This window comes from Loa loa (assembly GCF_000183805.2).
Source record: "Loa loa unplaced genomic scaffold supercont3.280, whole genome shotgun sequence".
NCBI lineage: Eukaryota > Metazoa > Nematoda > Chromadorea > Rhabditida > Onchocercidae > Loa > Loa loa.
In genome coordinates this window covers 14,333-34,811 of record NW_018108460.1, presented here as the reverse complement: position 1 = coordinate 34,811, position 20,479 = coordinate 14,333, and the positions used below count along the sequence as shown (strand labels likewise).

Below are 20,479 nucleotides of genomic sequence, written 5' to 3'. Positions count from 1 at the left end.
TTTATTGCTGTTTCATTTTTAGTTTTGATTTCTTTTTTCCATCCTTCAAACATGGGAAAACGACTTTGGTTGACAGTTCTATGTACTCATTGCATAGTAGGATGGGAGGAGAACGTGTGAAAATGATGAAAGAAATAACACGAGTAGAATAATTTAGCAAAGATCGTTCAGGCTACACTATATGTCGGGCTAAGTGATAGTCACCATGCATTGATTTGATGAAAATTAGTGAATGGTAGAGGTATTTTTTTCGTTCCAAATATCTCGATTAGAAAGTAGATTAGCAAGTTTAGAATAGTTTTGGTTCCATTTTAGTCCATTCTAATTTATCCTATTTTTAGTGGGTCCTCTGGACACTATCATCATGCGTCGAACACCCATACTGTACAGTCAACGGTTATCAAGCTGGGAACACCAAGTTCGCGACGCAATGATACAAATTCATTCAACGAATTGTCATCTACATGTGGTACCCATGACAGCTTATCAGGTGCCTCTCAGGGCATTATGGATTTGTTGCACTGTTTTATTTTTACTGCATAGTATATCGAGGAATTCCGTTGACTTTCTCTTTTTATTTGAAGTAATAAATGATTCAAATATATAAACATATGATTTTTTAAGGCATATATGTGTCCAATTTGCCATCTTCGCGTACGGAAGGTTTTCTAAGAGATGGCTTGACGAATTTTTTTAAGAAATTTGGCAAAGTAGTTCATATCATGTTTGAGACGGAATCTGGTCCAAATTTTGTGGAACAGCGTCGAGCACTCGTTATTTTCCAGAGGTATATTTTCAGAACTTTATGTGCGATTATTAAGAACGTTGACGTGTTGGTCTTTGTCAAATTTTTTCGGATTTCATGACGATTAAAATATTTGTGTGGACAGTAGGAATGGGATTAGACTGAAAGATTCTTTTGCACGTTATGTATGGGCGTACCATATTGTATCAGGTGTTATAAAAAAAGAAATTTATCATGTATTGATGTAGTGGTGGAATTTGGATCGATTATTACACTTTAAGTAGAATATTAAACGTAACATAATCCGGAAATTCTACTATTTAGCTGCTACGCATAAATCCGTTACTTGACACTTCACTTGTATGTAATTAGTTTCACATGCAGGTTTTTTGACTGAAGTTTTTGACAGTGATATTTTCCAAGTTCGGTGAACTTGCAGGCTGATGGATGCTGACAAACTCAAGGACAACCATCATATGTTTGGATTGCGGCTGAAAATAAGATTTGCGAGTCACGCTACCGTTACGGAAGCCTACAGCACATATCTGGTAACAAATGGGCAGGTAAATACATTGAAACAAGCAAAGCCAATTCACTTCCTCCACTGCAGTATGACTGCCTGAACTTTGCAGTATCAAAGATTTCCTACAGTGATTTTCGAATTCGCAAAATTGGGACCTCGAGTTTTGAGTTCTCTCCAAAGGATTTAGATTAGGTAGCAGCAAAACTCTGCTTTTGAAATGCGTTTTCCATGAGATTTTTTCAAGAAAATTTCTGGGATTTAGAAGTGACAGCTGAACCATTAATCACCATTGTTAGTCTCTTTAATTCGAAGAAGTGTAGGCTTGCACACGGTTACAGGAATGCTTATCATCTCAAGATACTGCTTCAACATCGAGTTCTTCAGCGGTCGATGCGCTTGCTAATCGAGCTTCTCGAACTCTCTATGTCGGCGGCTTAGAAAGACGGACAACTGATGATTCTCTTCGCTCTCGTTTTAGTTGTTTTGGGCATATCCTGGAAACAGGTTATTTTTGCATATTTTGAGTATAATATAATGACGAAGTTTAATCTTTAACATCGTAATTCGCATTATCGCTTTGACTGGTAAATGTGTGATAACTAACGGTGTTTATAAAGATATATGATAGGTTACAGGGTAAAATTTACCTCGGCTGGTTGATAGCTTTTTTTTTTACTTTTGTCATTGTGTGTCGCGATGAATATGCTTCATTGATTGTCTTTATCTACTTAATAAGAGTATTGCTATAAAGATCGAAATTAATGGGTTTAAATTTAGAAGTGAAGAATTGGGAAAGTCCATCACCGTTTGCTTTCATCCAATTTGCTGATATTCAATCGGTTGTCTGTGCAATAAATGCGTATGCTCAGTCGACACATTCATCCGGTGGTAAAGGCAAATTAAAGGTAATTGTTGTACACATTTATTAATAGGTTCATGTTTTAATTTCTGTCCTAAACATAACTTTTGCTGCTCAAAATGGATTAATACACGCACGATTACAACATTGACACTTTTCCATCCGAATGTTGATGCTTGCCTCTTTTCACCAATTTTGGTTGTGATATTTAACAGGTGACTCAGACTGATCTGGAATAACTTGCTTAATGCGCATAATCGGATGTATTGACCGATAAGTTAGAATAACGCAGATGGAAAGCAAAATGAATTGGAGATATCGGTGATAAAAATTGTCAGGAATCCTTGATGAGTATTACGATTTACCAGTAACTTTTTTTTCTTCAGATGAACTGGGGTCGTACAATTGTTAGTAACAAGATTTGGATTGGAGAGTTGCCGTCAAGCTGTTCGGCAGATTATTTGCGTGAAAAAATTCGAGTATCGTTCACAGATACATTCAATGAGGTCATATATGACCCGCGTCATCGGGAAGCCCTTCTTTATTCAGCAACAATGACAGTGCCCAGAAAGCATTTTCAATGATTAAAACAAAGCAGGTGTACGTACTTTATTGTGGAAATCTTTTGGTTTTTACTATTGTTGAAGTGATCAGGACTTCATGGTATGAAGGATTAGGTATATGTTAAAATGTATCCTCTGTAAAAAAATTTGAAATAATTTATGGAAAAAAGAGTTTTTCAGAGCTTTTTGGAATGCAGACGAAAAAAAAGATGTTCACGTGCCAGTAGATTATTGTTCAGAAAAACTACATGATTATTTCGTTGATCGGAAATTCCGTGGTGAATCTGGAAATGCTCGTAAGTTTTTTGGAATACAGAACCATTGGTTTTGCTAAAAACAAAGTCGTAAAATTTTTTGGAAAGTATTAAAAAATTTTTATAGTTGTGAATGGTAATGGGCCAGGTTCATGTACTGGTAACAGCACACTAGCCTGTTCTAGTGGTGGATTAGCGATCGCATCTACATCTGCTTCATCGTTACTTGCACCGCCTCCCGATCCACCAAGTCATCTTCGTGACACATCCTCGCGGTTTGATCATTTATTTTGGTTTATTACTCTTTCGTATTACTAGGACTGTTTGATTATTGAGCACCTCGTCTTGTATCAACTGCATGTTCAACATATGACGTCATTTTCCATGCGGATATTGGTGTCATTTATTCATTCTTGACCAGTTCTTAGGATCAAGGGAGACGGTGGCTTTTTCCCTTGATTATTTCCTGCTATGTTATCGCATTTTCTGCTTATCAAATTTCATGTGGATTTTAATTCTGCCCTATTAGGCTCATAGTCATACTTCAGTTCATCTTCATCAGCTTTCTTCCCACTATGTTCTTAACGTAAACTTCCACCTGTTATGATAGTTCATTTCATAATTTTTTAAGGACCGACGGTCGGAGGTCGAGTTCGAGTATGGCGTCGCGGAGACGAAGAAGTGATGAACGAGAGGGCTGTAGAACTTCATCTCGTTCTTTGCGATATTCATCCTATAATAGGTGCGTGTTTTCTCTTAAATTTTAGTTTTCTTAGCACAAATTTTTGATAAACTGAGGTTCCAAATAATGTCCGAGCAAGTATTGATTCTCCCATTATAGATCTCGACGACGACGTGAGAGAGCTAGGCGGAATGATGTGTCTCCTTCGTCATCATCAACCTCCTCAACATCTAGTGATTCTGATTTAAGTAGTTCCAGTACGCCGGATAGGAAACGTACAGGCACTGGTCATTCAAAGACTAACATTCAACGTTTGCATAAAGATAAGGTCAAACATAATTGTAGTCTAATATAGGTGCTGGCATGTAAACTATAGTTGGATATGGCGGGGATATTGATTTCATATACCATTTCTCCACGGTGTTTTTATGGAATTTTGAATTATTGTCATTTCTCTTTCCTATCGAATTATTTGTTTATTCTCGATAATATTTCAGACTCCAGTATGTCCTTCCAGTTCACGACAGCCTAATTCTCCTTCGAGTGGCAAGCCTGATCGGAATTTTGAGCGATCTAACAGTATCACTGGAATCACGCTGCAGACTGTTGCAAATCGTAGCAGCTCAAGAGCAAGCTTAGCGCAGCTGCTTCCACCTCCCATGCCATCGGCACCAATTTTGAATCCCGTTATGATATCAACACCAAACGAAATGATACAGCAACAAGAATATCATCATTCATCTATGTCATCGACAAGTTTGTCAGTTGATAGTGGACTACCGTATGGAGCAAATGGAAAATCCACGGCAGAACAACGAAATAGGAAAGCGGAGCAACAGCAGACGTAAGCCATTTCATTGGGTCATCGAGAGTATCTACTCTTTCAATGCAGCGTTGTAAATAAGAATGAAGAATGTTTTTGCTTCATGTTTTTCGTATGTTACCATCTTCTAAGGAAATTCTTTACTAGATCGAAGTAGACCGCATACAATGTAACATTTATGGTCACAAGATATAAGTTTTAATAGGCATAGGGTCTTCCATTACCCATTACATTCATGGCGAACTTAGAGGGAACAAAGGTATACACTAGGTTGTACTTTTAATTTGATTTGCTTCAAATTAGATGATATTCTTGAGTTATCATTCTCTACGTCCTAGTGTTGCAAAACTTTTCTTGTCCAGTGCTAGTTAAATAACTTTCTATGTTTCTTTATATGAAACTTATCAGACTTTCAGCGATGCCAAGCGATTAGACAACAAAGGATCACATGTCAGTGGGCTTTATAATCCTGCAATGCAAGGGAATTTTACTGCAAACGAATTAAGTGCAATAACGGTATGGCACTTGCATACTGTTGAAGTTGAACTTGACAGAATGTCGTATCGGAATTGATAGGTCATTGAACATGAGCGTGGAGGAGGCAAGCTCTGAGATTTTTTAGAAAATATATTTCATTAAATCTCTTCATATATGATCTTCATTAGTTTATATTGTTTCAATGTTACATCTGCATTCCGGAGGCAGAATTCCTGACATACTAAAGTTAGTATGATATGAAATATCACTTTTCAGTCAAATCGAATTGAAGAAATTGCCAACACTTTGGTGAATGTGCTGCAACATCATTCCAAGGCATCTACGTCAACGACAGCGAGTGCTCCATTGGCTGTAATGAGTGGGACTCATCAGAACCATTCGTCCACTTGTTCAACCCAGCGATCTGCTGACGATTTCTGCGACAGTAGCAGGCATCATTCCAGTAGATTGTCTGCCTCTTTTGCTAAACGGACGAAGTGGCCATGGGGTGTGTTATTTATACCCTACCATGTATTGGTTCTGCATAAATTTCTGGAATAAAAACAGAGTCGTGCATGTCTCGGATGTTTATTTCCAGGATTGTTAGAATTGAGGCAGTGGGAAGCAGAAATATGCGGAGCTAAATAGATAAAATGAAAACAGGACAACCAGATATCTGGGTGGCTTTGTGGTTTATGAATATCCTATTTTTTGACGAAGGATTGGAAACAAAAATACATTGCGTTGATAATATAAATTGGGAAATGACTTTAAGTAGGGATGTATTTTTTAACCGTCTAGAAGTATTCGATATTTTGTATTTGGAGATGTCACTTTTAATTTCAGGGAATGATCCGATCAAAAATCACTGTGCAATTCCTTTGGATGGAAGCGCTAATCGTAGTAGAGATCCGCGGTACCGGAAATATTCGCCACAAACTTCCACCGTCTTACCGTTGCCTAAATTTGTGCATGAACGTCGTTCTACGCCAAGCTCATGTCGGAGTAGCGTACCAGATCCATTCCGATCCCCACAACAGCAGAAGCAGGATTCAAGATGCCTAAGGAATTCTTTACCAGCTTCAAGTTCCAGTCTTGCTGGTTAGTCATGTGCTTCGCTTTTATTTTTCTGCGGTGAAGTTAGATTTTGTGAAATATAATGGCGTTTATTGAAATTTATGTTTGTACAGTCTTTTGAAAGTAAGCACATTACTTTTCCCTCCCCCCCCCCCTTCCCCTTCTCAGATTGTTACTACGATTGGCAAATCGGGAAGTAGTTAACTGGCAAGAACCAATAACCAACAGTTCGGGCGACCAAGTCCACAAGCGATGAGTAGTTTGACACGGTTGTGGTGTTGAACTTTTAATTGTATCTACTATGTAGAATGATGTCGTCATAAGAGAAGTGAGGCTACGTTGGTTATGACAATATTAAGAGAAATCTAGTACTGTATGGTCCGCAAAGGTTCGTAATTTATATTTAGCATTAAATTCATTGAATGCTATCGCAGGATGTAGTTTGAAGTGGAGTGCTGCAGAAAATTCACCTCCACAGAAAGCGACCAGGGGACGAACACATTCGTCGGTGTCAAGATCTGAATCAAGCAACAGTGAGGCGATGCTTTCGCCTGATCCTTCAAACTCAACTACACAAACTTCATTGGTGACAGGTACCATAGATATTTTCGGGGATACTTCGCCTTCCAACAACTCGAGTGCTTATCGTGAACGACTTGATGCATTGGGAGCTACTTTTCAAAATATCGAGCAGAAATTTCAGGTCAATTTTATCGAATCATTGAAGTACTTATTCAAATTAACAGGTCAGAAAAATAGAATTCGAACAAATTTTTCACTTCGTAGCATCCTTAACTATTGATGGCGTTAATTTCCTTGTAATATTTGCTGTTTTCTAGATTTTGCTCAAGAGTCGTTTTACGTGATGAATCCAGTGGTTTATTTTCGTCCATAATTTTCAGCAGCTGATATTTTCCAATAAGCTGCATGTTTTTAACATCAAAAAATTGCCCATAAATTCTTTAGAGCCGTGAATTCTGTTAGGTGCAACATCTCCTGGAATCACAGTCGTCATCTGTTTTATCACGAGCTTCATTTTTTTCTCTTTTTTTTTGCAATTCTGGTGTTTTTAGAAAACAAAACAGAACACCCATCTGGAATATGATCGTAAAGGACCATTACAACGCAGTTATAAGTTCGAAGAAGAACTGGAACGACTGAAAGCGCGAACTGGATCGTCCAGTTCAACAGTAACCACTTCGCAGTCAGTAACAACAACTTGTTCTACGACTTGTTCTCATCCCACATCCAACACGTTCACGGATTCTTTCACGAGAGTACGAAGTGGATGTGGTACTACATCGGTTTTCGATTCGAAGGATACGGAAAGTCAGAAGCTGATTCGTACTCCACTTTCGATCTCCATTCCAATGCCACCTGCTCCCTTAGCTTCCACTAGTTCAAGTCCCTATACAACAGTTTTTTATACCACATGTATCAGTTCGTCCAGTCTTTCATCACCACAATTTTCCGGTACTCAAATCAAAAAGCCTATTCCATCATCGAACATTACACAGAGCAGTAATCAGACACCGTCATCGACAGCTGCTCGTATTGCTTATCCTCCAGACTTTAGTGTTCCACCTCCACCGCTTCCGCAACCTCCGGTACCTCCGACATTGTCTTTGACGGCGTACAAATCTGCAGCAACCGGCACGTCTCTGATCTCAGCTCCACCTCCGCCGCCTCCGCTGGTCTGTTACGTTTTTGTATTCACTGATCTTGTAATTTCCACAACAAAATTTCCGAATCAAATCTAACTAGACAAATTAGAATAAGGTACTACAAGAAGCTCAGTGACATCACGAGAAATATCCCATTTTCAATTCAACCCATACTTTTATAAATCGCTGAGATTATTTCACCTGTAGATCCACACAGGCTTTGGGACTCGCATTGTATGTGACGTTCACAGTTACATCACTGAAGACGTTATACATTGGTTGGTTAAGCGTTATAGGACTGATAAAATTTCTATGGGGGAAATTCATGTACATGAATGGATGGATTCTGAAAATAAACATCGCATTCACCGGAAAAAATTTCTAGTTTCAGACCAGTAATAACAGCACTTCCTATTTACTCGATCCGACATCGTCGTGCTTGACCACATCGCTTCAGTCACTGACACGTAGCGCTGTTCCCCAAAGCGGTGTGCAGTCTTCATCCTGGAGGACTGCAGCAAAACCGTCTACTCCTCCACCTCCTGCGTCACATTCCAGTGTTAGTTCGAAGCAAACCTCAGTCTCATCTGTATCTAGCACTCCAAAACCGTCAACATCAGGTTCAGCTTCCGGTGGTGCTGTGTTAGAGATGGATAAAATGCGGTCACGAACTCAAGGAACTGAGAAGGTTTGTTCTTCGTTATTTTAAGCATATTTGCCATTTCATGTAGCCGTAAATTTAGAAATTTCTTCACAATCTGCTGGGTGTAAGTAGTGATTGCTTCAATTTTTGTTTTTCAATTCAAGGTGCAGATGCGAGAGAAAGAGCATTTGAAGATCGGTTCGAAGTCGCACTTGCCTGAGAAAAAGGTATCAAAGGACTTAGCGAACAAGCAACCTTCACTAAGTGAATTATTCCGGCAACAGGTAGGATTATTTTCAGAGGCTGCCAAATGCTTGTCATTAGTAATTTTCGATTCTTTCCTAAGTGATTGTAAGGTCGGCAGCACTGCGTTAAAAGCATCTGATTTCATATTTTTTAATGAGATGTACTGGTTATGGGTTGACCAATTTTTCGCTTCATTACGGATATAGTGTCCTCACTCTTCTCCAGTTAGAGTAAGATTTTATACACTTATTTGTTATATATCTTTGTTTACTATAGGCGCAGGATTCGTCAGAAGTTTTAAAAAAGCAGTTGAAGAAAGTCAAAAAAGAGAAAAGCGATGAACCATCACACCACAGATCAAATGACGAAAGCAAAAAAGGAATAACTGAAAGTACGAAAGGAAAACATTCCAAGGAAAATGAGAAAAAGGTATTTTTTGATTTTCCACTATAGCTGCTCTTAAATTTTTTGCTAGTAAGGCAGCTGGGTATGGTAACGTCGAAATATGTCTTAATTTGGATTTTGCTTGATACGGTATTTTTAAAACCCTATTTGATGTATGGTACATATAGATACCCTGGTGTGGTTCAAAGCATCGATATTAGGAAAATAAGTCTGTGTTTATGTCGTCAGCAGTATCAATTTTTGGCAAAGGGTATTATAAGCTAAGGTGATACTCCTCACATACTACACTGAATTGTGATGTTAGCACTTGAAAGTTTTCGTATGTCCATAACGGACATGTACGACACTGGTCAAAAGAGTCACCGCATGAAGATTACATGAAGATGTAAGGCGTATCTAGTTTAAGTAATTTATACTATTTATAGTTACCGGAAAAATCAGATCAAAATGTAGCTGAGAAAGAGAAAGATAAACATGCTGATGGGAAAGGCCAGTCACAGGAAGCGAAGCTGAAAACCGCAAATCAGAAGCAACTTAAAGAAAAAAAGAGAAGGAATTGGTTTGTTATTTCCGGCTTCTCATATTAGCACATTTAAAAACCTGGACGTGGATTTTCTCATTTTCACTTTCGCATTCACGGAAAAGATTCCTGAATAAAGTCCAGAATCAAGATTTGGTTCCAGAGGGAGAAGGACAAGGAACACGAAGGGGGAGAGCCTGCGTCGGAAAGGAAAAAAACGCAACGACCAATGGAGAAAAGTATAAAAAACAAATCGGTGAAGGATGGTGGTGGTATTAAACAGAAGGAAAAGGTCAAAGAAAAGGAACAGCTGCAGAAATATCGCTCAAAAAAGAGGGTATTTTTTAAATTTTAATGTAGAAGTAGGTAACCTGGAATTTTCCATGAAGAAGCATTAGAGGATCTATATAATAAATACTGTTACTCACAATGCAAAATGTTTTTTTCCAAACTAAATTTTTTTTGTGATGGATCACTAAGTTAATATTTCCAATTTTAACTTTTTTGTTGCAGCAAGAGGAAGAAAGATGTAAGCAGAAGGAAAAAGAAAAGGAGCAGAGAAAGAAGGAACTGACTAAAAAGAGGAAGCGAAAAAGGGAATCGAGTACAAGTTCGAGCGAGGAAGCATCATCATCGGAAGTGGAACTCCATGTAAGTAGCAGCTAATCGCTTGATTTGTTTTAAACTGTATTTAAGTCTGATTAACCTAACCACTAATTATCATGTTTGGCAGGAATTTAATTGTGATTAGGTTAATTTTCCAGTCATTCGACCGAGAATTGAAACGATTGTTCATGGAGGAAGAGGCTTCCGGCTCACTAGGTTTGTCGATGTACGATCGAGTCAAGCAGCGCTCATCCTCGAAACCAGACGATGCAGCCAGGAAGAATCGGGCGTTGGAGTTGTTGCAGGAAAGGACACAGAACCGTCGAAATAATGAACAAGTATGATACGAAATTGAGCTTTTAATTTTAAAATTGAATTCGTTGTCTATGGACTTGAACAAGTTGTTTATGATTCTTTGCGTTGTTATAAATGATGTTTATCTTAGTTTTTCCTAGAATCGACCAAAGCGAGTGCAACTAGAGAGTTCATCATCTGATGAAAAGAAAGGTTCGTCAAACGATGACGAATCCGATAATTCGTCAGGTCCTTCAATAGACACATCTAAAGCTCGTAAAAAGAAAAAGAAAACGGAACCGAAAGGTAAAGCGGCGAAAAAAGCGAAGTCGCTTCCACAAAAGAAGTTACGTGCTGACGACGAAACCGAGTATAATGATGATGGTGATAATAATGGTAATGATGATGATGATGACGATGATGATGATGGGGTAGTGCTTTTGTTATTGCTTGAATTTTGATGTTGCACAGTATCTATAAGGAATTGTGCATAATACCTATCCAAATACCTATTAGGGTGTTGCACACTCCTTTTGATACAATATAATTAGACTGCTGGTAGACTTACTGAATTGAATGAATTAGACATTCATGATAGCCTTAATTTGTTTTTGAGAAACGACTTTGGGCGGTGGGAGTTTCTTTAATAACTCTTTTTTATACGCTGAGATTTGTAGGTTGGAAAGGATTCAGAAAGGTCTGAATCGGAGGAAGATCACTCAAAGCGAAAACGTAGTCGAAAAGGAGCAGGATTAAAGATATATAAAAAACAGGTGCATTATGTACATTTTTGGTAATTTGTGCATTGATATCGGGTAATGGCGTTCTCTGAGTGATTAGAATACTCATCTGGATGCATTGAAATGGCTTATATATTCGCTTATAATTAGATTTTTTTGGATCTTTGGTTAGATTCTTTCTCTTTTAAATCTTTACCATCCTTTTTTGGGAAGAGATCGGATCTTTCTCTGTTAAAATGATGGTTTTGCAGAAAAAGACGATGTCATTATCACTGGATGACGTATTTGGGACTTATTCCACGGATGACGAGTCCACGAAGCATTCCAAAGGCTCCATTGTTCCATCCTTATATAAGGAAAAGGATGAAAAAGAGAATGGTAAAAAAGCTATCACAAAAAGTGATGAAAATCAGAAATCAAAAAACGAGAAAGAGAAGATAGAGAATACTAAGCGTTTAACTTTAAAGAAAGAACGTAAAAAGGAAAAGCTGGACGAAAGCGATGGAGGCGAATCTGGTGCAGAAGGGAAAAAGGTATTGCCTTATTGACTTAGTTCCAGAGTTTTTTCTTTTCAAATTATTTTTCCTAACATGCATGTTTTTAAATATTTTTAATGTACTGTACAGTGATATATCACCATGATATGATCCCTCTGGTTTTGTTAGTTGGAGATGTGCAGATCTTTCGCTTCAAAATGTCACACTCGTCAGCATTGAGTGCCTGATTGAGGACTACCGTGAGGAAGGTGGTTTTATATGGGGTAGAACAGGAAATGTGGTTGAAATAAGATAACGAATGCGTAGCTTTACAACAGTAATTTAAATTTATAAAATTCTCAGATTTATGAATTTTGTTCTAGGTTGTCCCACGGAAGACGGAAAGCAAACAAATCTTCGAAAGATCGGTTGAAAGGAAGGTTACTGGTAGGAAGCGATTCGGCATAAGTGATGAAGTGAGTGAAGCTACTACCGTAAATACTGTACTTCCGGAGAAAAAAAAACAGAAAGCGGTATTCTTTTTTTTCTTGTGACTTGGGAAAAAGGAGAGAAATAGAACTCTCTGATTTCACAAACTAGTGCAGTCATGAAGTTATTGTTTACAATTGCTTAGGCTACTTAATTTTCCAAATTGTTCTTTGATTTATACGCTGATCTGAAATGATCTGCGTCTTCCTGGAGAATAGTTCTGATAAGGACGTTTTATCATTTCAGGAGAAATCTTTGGTTGTAATCTCAATGTTCCGAGAGGAAGATAAAAGGCTGTCTAAAGTGCAAGCGCCCATCACTCTCGAACAAAAGAGAAAAAGTCAAACGCCTGGAACTAGTAGACAATTTGAAAAGAAATTAGCGAAAAAATTAAAAAGAGAGCAGAAAGTATGTTTTTGAATTCTCCACTAGAAATAAATAATGCTTGTTTTGTGAAGTCAGCGGTGTCACGATGAAATTTGGTGCGAATGCTTCAAGTGTAAGGCCCGTTTCAATAGATCATTGAAGTCCATCGGTTCGTTTTTGGACTCTGATTAATGCATTTCGTTTTTGCTATAGGTAAGGGGGGAAAGGCGATTTCTTTAAATCGGTCTTATTGTTTTGATTTCTGAAATCATTCTCGTAATTAAACATAGGCGAAGGAAAATTCCTTTGCACATGTTTAGTGGGGAACTGGATGCATATCCTAAAGGACTAGAATTATTACTGAAATGGTTTTATATGTTTCAGGAACGACATGAAGAACAGAAACGAGAGGCAGCTGAGACAAAACAAAAAGATGAAAAATTACAAAATGAAACTCAGCGACAGAAAGTGAATAGAGCTGATAGTGGAAATAGTGATGGTGCTGGAGTGTCTGGTATTTCTAGTCTTAATGATCGAAACTCAGAAACAGTTGTTCAAAGTCATGAATCATCCAGCACCAAATGTGTTCGAAAAAGACATTTCAAAGCTGAAAGTGCGTATTTTTTTTTTGCACGCTTAAAATTCTTATGTCCCTAATTTCTGATTGAATTATCCTCTACCTTGAATTTAGATTCTGAAAAAGTGAAAAAGAGCAGAGAGGAGCCGAAATCACCGAAGACAGATGTATCTGAAACGATTTCTGATTCTTGTCAGGATTTGAAAAGGAAAGCTGTGGTAGTAGTGAAGCAGGAACCGTCAAATAAAGTTAGTTTTTACAAGTTGTTTGTTTTAGGTTTTCGTGGGGAGGAAACGATTGAGAACTTTTGAGGTATCAATATTTTGGGCATTAGAAAGTTTTTTATTATTATCTGCAATAATAAATGAAAACTAATACACTACTGTTGCGGCTGAATGTCTTGCAAAGCGAGGCCAATAAATGTTTTTTGTGAATTCGGCTAAATGGCTTTTACTTAAATTGCACTTTTTTCAGTCTCCCGAAAAAATTGCTGTGAATAATGTGAGAGATGATATATCCGGACCAGAAAGCAAAAGTGGTTCACCTTCTGATCGTAGGAATACAGCCCTTCATCTTCCGCAGTCGGTGAAAACGACGGTCCCATCTGTTATACCTGCTGTTGTAGAAGTGAAGCGCATTGTATGTAATATCCTAGCTAGTAATCATTTTAATCTTGAAGGCCTCTTCGTTCTATTTCTTTGCGCTATCACTGTTTTATTCTTCATTTGGAGGAAATTTTTTGACAACGAATGCAGATCTAGCTCAGTCGATGTGGAAAAGGAAAAGAGGATGAGGCGTGTCCTTTTTTTGTCAGATGAATTTTTATTTTGCAGGAAGTGGATTGTATTTCGGAAGAATGTGCAACGAATACAACTTTACACACCATGGCAAATGAATATCATTCACCCCGAAATAAATTACATGATGAATCAAATCGGTCCAGTAAGTATGGCTCAATGGAACAGAAGTTGGAAACCGATGGATCGTCAGTAGTAGCAGATAATATTGTTGTATCCAGACATTTCGTAAGTTGTTTGTTTGGTGTTTTCCCTTCTGCTTAGGTTTTTTAGCTTCATCGTTCGCAACTGCTGCGTTGTTACCAAATTCTCTTTTAAATTTAAAGCTGTGGTTACGTTTTCTCGCACTTAGAAAAGGTACCAGCGTTTTCTTGGTTTGAGGGTGGGGCAAGTACAGCATGGTTGTCGTAAGGCTCTTGGACAATGATGTTCACTTCTGTCTGTTCGAAGTTATAGTTGGTCTTGGTGAAAATTTGTCGGTATTGCATAGAAAGAAATACCACCATGAGGAATTCTATCATTGCGAAAATTTGAATGTTTCTTCTACTTTTTTCTTTTTATTTTTCTCATTTCATATTCTTTGCAGTAGCATTTTTTATTGGGCTGTGACTTCCTATCACTTTATTACATCTTCTCTAGTAGAATTCACTCCATTTATTCCAAAATATGCATGCAGTATGTTGTATTGTACCAACTAGGAAACGCTAGAGAATTTTTTTAAATTGTTGAAAGAACTGTGTAATGTAGCTCCCGATCAAATTTGGATAGGTTTTGGATGATCCTGTGATCTTCGCATCTAGCTGAATTATACTACTAAAATTCTCTCCTGCGCGGAAGTGTACAAGAATAAAGATTTTGATTTCGGGTTTATGTATTGACCTAATTTATGTTCATTTTTAACATTTAGAATAACATCGGACCCGTAAAATTAGGCATACATATCGTGAGAAATATTAGATTTGTCAGGGAAATATCGAAGATTTTTCAAGCGATTAAGGTTACTATGATAATGGGTAGAAGAGTGACATTTTTTTTCAATTGGATTATGTTTTGAGTGAGATAGATTCCGAAGCGAAGAACTTTCTGCTATTACACTGAGCTATTACAATGTATTACCGAGGAAATAGGATCAAAATGCTTCAAAGTGCATTCTGAAAAAGGATGTCTGCGATGTTTATGTACATTTCTTATAGAGGAAATTTTATCAAAAGCTGGGCTTTTTCTAAGATCTTTTGCATGCGTGCACGAATTTAACGTACATTGCGGGTATGTTGATGTGCTGCACTGTGTAATTTATCTGGGTTCTGGATAGTTGTCTCTCTAGACACTTTATAACTTTATTCTCAGCTCATTTTCTTAATTTTCATGCTATTCCTTATTCATATGCATGTATCACGTCAAACGCTATGGTGTGCGTAATGTTTGAAAACATTGAAAATTTTTTTTTTTCATGTCTGACAAATAAACATCTCACCTAAACAATGAATGATACTATAGATAAAGAAGTTATCGTAAATCATGTTGATGTGGTTTCTTTTGTTTTTTTCAAAGATTCATCAAAATCACTTTTGCAAAAGCACAAAACTAATGCTGCATTGATTCAAAACGCAAACCCCCAGTTTGCGTTGTACAATGATTTAATGTACAAATATAATAGAAACATGGGAAACACATATTTGCATTTATGTTATAGCCGGAAGAAGCGGATCTCGACCAAAATCGATTAAAGCAACAAGAACATCAGGAACTTTGCACATCCGATGATGAAGGAGGTGGAGGAGGAAATATTGATAGGAATGTCGTTGGTCGTAAAAACTCAGTATCCTCAACGAATAGCAGCGAAAGTGGTCAGACAAGTTTGTTATCAACATCATCGGCAAATCTGGAAACTCAACTGGAAGATGGCCCTGAGGATCAGGAGCAGCAGCAAATTTTAGAGTCAGAGAAGATCAGGATTTCGGGGTCTGTTGAAGTACTCAAGTCCGGTGGTATTTGTAGTACAGAGCAAGAATTTGTCGAAAAAACCGAAAATGAAGAGAAGCTATCTTCTAATGATATGGTGATACAGTTGTCAACTAGTGAACAAGTCATTGTACCAAATTCAGATGCTGAATGTTCTACTGATCCTATAGTTCATAGTGCGGATGTGGTAAATAATGCACTAACGAAGCAACAGCAGCAACCCCAAAATGTCGAAGGGTCGGGAGTAAGTATTCTGGATAGTGCGAATGATGTGGAATCTAACGGGAGTTTCGAGCTAATTGATGAAGGTCGAGTTGGTGATGTTGATTCGTTGCCGGATCAAGATATTGATGGTGATATTGGTAGTATGAGACAGCAACACTGCAGGGAATCCACGTATGAAGTCGGACATATCCAGAACGAAGCGGTGATGGAAGCAGAAGAGGAGCATGCGGATGATTCTGAATGTGTCGCTACCGTGCGAGCGCAAAATGATGTTCACGATGTGCAGGTCTGTGCATGCAAAAAAATTACCGCAAAGAATTTGTCTTTACATACGTAAATTTATGCACTAAGCAAGCATTTGCACTTTGTTGTCGACATTATACAGTTTAGGTTAACTAGCAGCAATTTTGAGGAGGTAGTGTGTTTTGTTAGATCTGTAGTTTTTTTATTGGTTCACAGAACACCTAGGGGCATTTTTTGCTCATTTTTTTTAGATTAAGGCTTGGCACGAGTCTCTGTAACTCTCAAAAAGTTGGGTCTAGTACATTATTTTACATATTTTATACGATTAATTTTTATTAAGCGTTAACTTCTACTACATTGTTTGTGCTGAGTCCCCAAGCGGGATATATGCATGAATTTTGAGTATTCTGATTCCATGAAATTCCGGCGGTAGCTGAGTTAACATCGTTCTAGTTGCTGCGTTACCCTTACCAAAACGTTTAGGCCAGTAGCGGTAGGTTCTGAAGGTTAGATATGCAGCTGTTGTTGACAGATGGTATTTATCTATTTTGCATATAAGTTAGTAGAGGACTGGATGGGGGTACTTCAGTCTAATTTGATTTAATGGAACCCAAAGTTGGATTTAAAAAAAAAAGTGATCGAAACAACGTTTATTTCCTTTGCAGGAAACGGAATTTGCCGTGCAGTCGATTGTTTTGGACGATAGTCGAAGTCAGCATAGCGGTGAAGATAGTAGCGCCGCTATGGATTATTTGAGTGAAGGCGTTGGTGGTTCAAATTCGAGACGTGGTAGCCTCAACGATTCAGCAACAATGGCCAATATGAATTTAAATGCGAATAAGCAGCAGGAGGAGAACAATTCACAACATAATGCAGATGACGGTAATGGTGACAGTATTACATCAAAATCAGCAGCGGATACTGAACGTCAGGTAATATATGAGTTGAAACAGTAACAAGCAAGGGTATAGAGCAGATCTTATCTTGTTTTTATAGTTTGGAGTTGGTTTCATTCAACAGATTTTTAGGTAAAGAGGTAGTTGCGACTGGTAAAGTTAGTCGTATAAGAAGAATAAATTTGCTACTTCTTTGTCTTTGGCTTGCAGGAAGTAGCAATTGTTTCACAACTTAAAACAAAATACTGAAAAGTAGGATAGGACATAACGTCGCTCTTCACTATATGGCTCTCTAATCAATTCTTTTGGAGTTGTATTTGGACAAGCTCTTATGCCTTTCTTCCGTTGCTATCAGCATTTCCCACGAGTTTTTCTTTTCCTGACTTAGCTCATTTTGATAATTTGTATGAACTAATCTAGGGTAAATAGCTTTGAAAATTCTTGGGGTCCATTTATATCGTCTTTTCTCAATGCGTTACTGTTGCGTCTGTCATGAGGTGTAAATAGCATATTTTAGATATTCTGTAGGAAATATCGTATCTAAAGAATTGTTGCAGGACATGCAATCGGAAGGTACTGACGATGGTAAAGGTAAAATGGACGTAGATAAGCGAAGTGATTCACATCTTGACGAGGTATCTTTCTAATGTAATTCAATACTTTGAGTACCAGTGCACCCATGCATAGATTCCATGTTTTATCACACTTTATATTGCACATCTTTCACTTTTACTTACATCTTTCCGCCGGCTACTGCGCAGCTTATTTACTTTCTTCTTTGTTTTTGGCTCAGGGAAGATTTTGTTTAACGCTTCGTGCTTCATTTATATCCCACTGCTTATTAACATAGTTAGGATAGTATAGCCGTACCAGTAATAGTGTTAAATTACAGTGCTGCTACTGGATGGATGCAACCGAGATGTTATCTACATTAGAATCTTCTGTGTAAAATTTCTATGATTTTCTCGACTCCCTGATTTGCTAGTGCTATTAGGTAGGGGGGATGGATTGAAAATGCTAGCATGAGTTTGGCGTTTTTCACTCTAAACGAAAATTTTTTAAAATCTCTTGTATGGAAATATAGCTTGCTTCAGTTTTTTTTCTTTTTTCTTTTTTTTTCAATGGAATTGTGATTGGCAAGCTGAACGAATGTTAATAGAACACGGTGCATGCGACCATCAGGTTTGCATCCGCAAGTGTATCCAGACGGCACTGTGAAAATTTTGCACACTTGTAGGTAATTGATGATGTAGTGGCCGGTGGGTATATGGAAGTAGATGCTGAGCAACTAATGCGTATAAACTCAAAGAAGGCAAAAGAGGAAGCGGTTTTACGAGCTGCGGCTGCATCTACACAGGGAAGCATTAACGCAAAAGTTATGCCATCGATAAGTTTCTCAAGAGATGCTGAAACATCGCAGTATGATTATCAAAATGCTGCTCAAGGATCGTCGCATATCCAACAGCAACAGTATGGAAGCAGTGGTTATCATGTGCAACAATCACAACAGCACCAGCAACCGCAAATGCCGCAGCAAATACCTTTGCAGCAGGTACAGTTATAGTATTTGGCGTCCTATCTTAGATCACTCGTATCTGTCGAATTTTGTGTTCCTCATAAGGTTAATAATGATACATCAGCATATTGAATACGATATTAGTTGGTCCTCTTGAATTTAAAATATTCAGTACCACATTATTCAGTCCATCTGCGGATGTAGCTTTTACCAGTTGGAATTGCTTGGTCTGAAAATGCGATTTTGCTGTAAGCTTGCTTGTTGATTTCTGAAAATATGTTATGCATGGATCGGCGAAATCCCAACCTCCTTTTTTGTAGGCCTTGTTATCCTATGTTGTTTAAAACAAAGTAAACCTGTTTGTTCTGAATGTCCCACTTTGATTGTATATCTTTGCAATGTCAAAGAAATTCATATACATATTTGGCACGTACAGATCAATAAGCATCCATGTGTTATTTATATTACATATTACATCTTTTCGTATGAATAATATCAATATCAGATTTGGTAGTGATTGGTCGCCAGTAATATTTCTTGTGGGAGGTGAAAGTTCTCGTCACTGATTCGTGGCACAATCGATAATGGCTTGTCTACTGTTCCGGTTTCTCAGTTTGGGTCTAGAGTATCCCAGTTGTACCAACTACGGATTCAGTTTTGCATTCATTTTTTTTGGATTTCGTTATCTAACTGTTTTTTCCAGGATCTTTTGTCGAAACCGCTTCAGCAGCAGCTGCAGCAAAATGTTATCCATGGTAATAGCCATGTGGTACTTCAGCAGCAACCACAACAGCAACAGCACATGGGTCAAGTTGTAATGCAACAACAGCAACATAGTCGCCTAACTTCTTATCAGCAATCACAATCGCAGATTATGAAAGTTCCCGAGACGACATATCTTCAGCCACAACATTTGCCACCCATCGAGCAGCGGGTACAGGGAACTACTGCGATATCGCAGCAGCAGCAACCACATCCGCTGCAGTCACAGAGTGTAACAACAGGAAGTTTGCCATCATATTATCCAGGTAGGAATGCTGTTCAGCATCCTGGTACAGCCAGCTTTGCCTCACCTCAGATGTCCCTTCAGCAGCAGCAGCAGCAGCAGCAGCATTTGTTCCTGCAGCAACAGCAAACCACGGACAACATGCAAAATATAACTAATACAGTAAGTACCGGTGCTGTCCATGCTGTTTCGCAGCTGCCTGATGTGTGCCAACAGGTTGTACAAACAGCGTCATCACAACAGCAAACAACGCAGTTGGTAGCTCAATCACATGTGCAGCATCAACAATCGATAAATTACGGTTCACCTATGATGACCGCCACATGTAATGCTGCAACAGTTGTAGCTGCACAGACTGTATCTACTGCATCTCGACAGCTAGATTTGAACAAACAAATAGGTTTATCAACAGCACCGTTCCAAGAATCGATCAGTAGCAGTCCTTATGATTTATATGCTAATCTACCGAGGAAACCATCATCCGGAGTAGTACAATCACAGCACCAACAGCAGGTAGTTTTTATCAACAGTGCTTCATATCTTTCACTCCATATCTTTCCACTGAAGTGGATCATATATTTCATATTGTAATATTATATTATACATTATTGTATTATGTTATTATATAGCATTATATTAACATTAATGTTGATATTAATATTTAGTATTGATATTAATATTTTTTAATATATTAATATTAATATTTAACATATTAATATTTGATATATTTAACATTAATATTAATATTTAATATATTAATATTAATGTTAATATATTATATACATTATATTATTTTATTTCATTA

The 20,479-nt window shown here is 37.8% G+C and overlaps 1 protein-coding gene across 1 annotated transcript in view; it reads left to right on the top strand.

The window, feature by feature from the left end:
* Positions 1 to 20,479, top strand: part of LOAG_18374 (hypothetical protein) — a 33,717-nt gene that overhangs the window by 7,856 nt on the left and 5,382 nt on the right. The window contains exons 7-43 of the mRNA XM_020451034.1: positions 342 to 490; positions 625 to 787; positions 1,185 to 1,308; positions 1,589 to 1,772; positions 2,046 to 2,173; positions 2,514 to 2,633; positions 2,696 to 2,727; positions 2,871 to 2,986; positions 3,072 to 3,219; positions 3,576 to 3,686; positions 3,786 to 3,954; positions 4,124 to 4,470; positions 4,866 to 4,965; positions 5,203 to 5,434; positions 5,773 to 6,027; positions 6,438 to 6,706; positions 7,077 to 7,697; positions 8,059 to 8,355; positions 8,475 to 8,594; positions 8,833 to 8,985; positions 9,387 to 9,524; positions 9,645 to 9,818; positions 9,995 to 10,132; positions 10,246 to 10,425; positions 10,543 to 10,812; positions 11,059 to 11,154; positions 11,373 to 11,654; positions 11,981 to 12,130; positions 12,333 to 12,494; positions 12,837 to 13,065; positions 13,144 to 13,277; positions 13,504 to 13,668; positions 13,863 to 14,054; positions 16,922 to 17,188; positions 17,710 to 17,787; positions 18,390 to 18,704; positions 19,372 to 20,187. Of these exons, the coding sequence (XP_020305220.1) occupies positions 342 to 490; positions 625 to 787; positions 1,185 to 1,308; positions 1,589 to 1,772; positions 2,046 to 2,173; positions 2,514 to 2,633; positions 2,696 to 2,727; positions 2,871 to 2,986; positions 3,072 to 3,219; positions 3,576 to 3,686; positions 3,786 to 3,954; positions 4,124 to 4,470; positions 4,866 to 4,965; positions 5,203 to 5,434; positions 5,773 to 6,027; positions 6,438 to 6,706; positions 7,077 to 7,697; positions 8,059 to 8,355; positions 8,475 to 8,594; positions 8,833 to 8,985; positions 9,387 to 9,524; positions 9,645 to 9,818; positions 9,995 to 10,132; positions 10,246 to 10,425; positions 10,543 to 10,812; positions 11,059 to 11,154; positions 11,373 to 11,654; positions 11,981 to 12,130; positions 12,333 to 12,494; positions 12,837 to 13,065; positions 13,144 to 13,277; positions 13,504 to 13,668; positions 13,863 to 14,054; positions 16,922 to 17,188; positions 17,710 to 17,787; positions 18,390 to 18,704; positions 19,372 to 20,187 (7,624 nt within the window). The remainder of the gene's footprint in view (positions 1 to 341; positions 491 to 624; positions 788 to 1,184; positions 1,309 to 1,588; positions 1,773 to 2,045; positions 2,174 to 2,513; positions 2,634 to 2,695; positions 2,728 to 2,870; positions 2,987 to 3,071; positions 3,220 to 3,575; positions 3,687 to 3,785; positions 3,955 to 4,123; positions 4,471 to 4,865; positions 4,966 to 5,202; positions 5,435 to 5,772; positions 6,028 to 6,437; positions 6,707 to 7,076; positions 7,698 to 8,058; positions 8,356 to 8,474; positions 8,595 to 8,832; positions 8,986 to 9,386; positions 9,525 to 9,644; positions 9,819 to 9,994; positions 10,133 to 10,245; positions 10,426 to 10,542; positions 10,813 to 11,058; positions 11,155 to 11,372; positions 11,655 to 11,980; positions 12,131 to 12,332; positions 12,495 to 12,836; positions 13,066 to 13,143; positions 13,278 to 13,503; positions 13,669 to 13,862; positions 14,055 to 16,921; positions 17,189 to 17,709; positions 17,788 to 18,389; positions 18,705 to 19,371; positions 20,188 to 20,479) is intronic.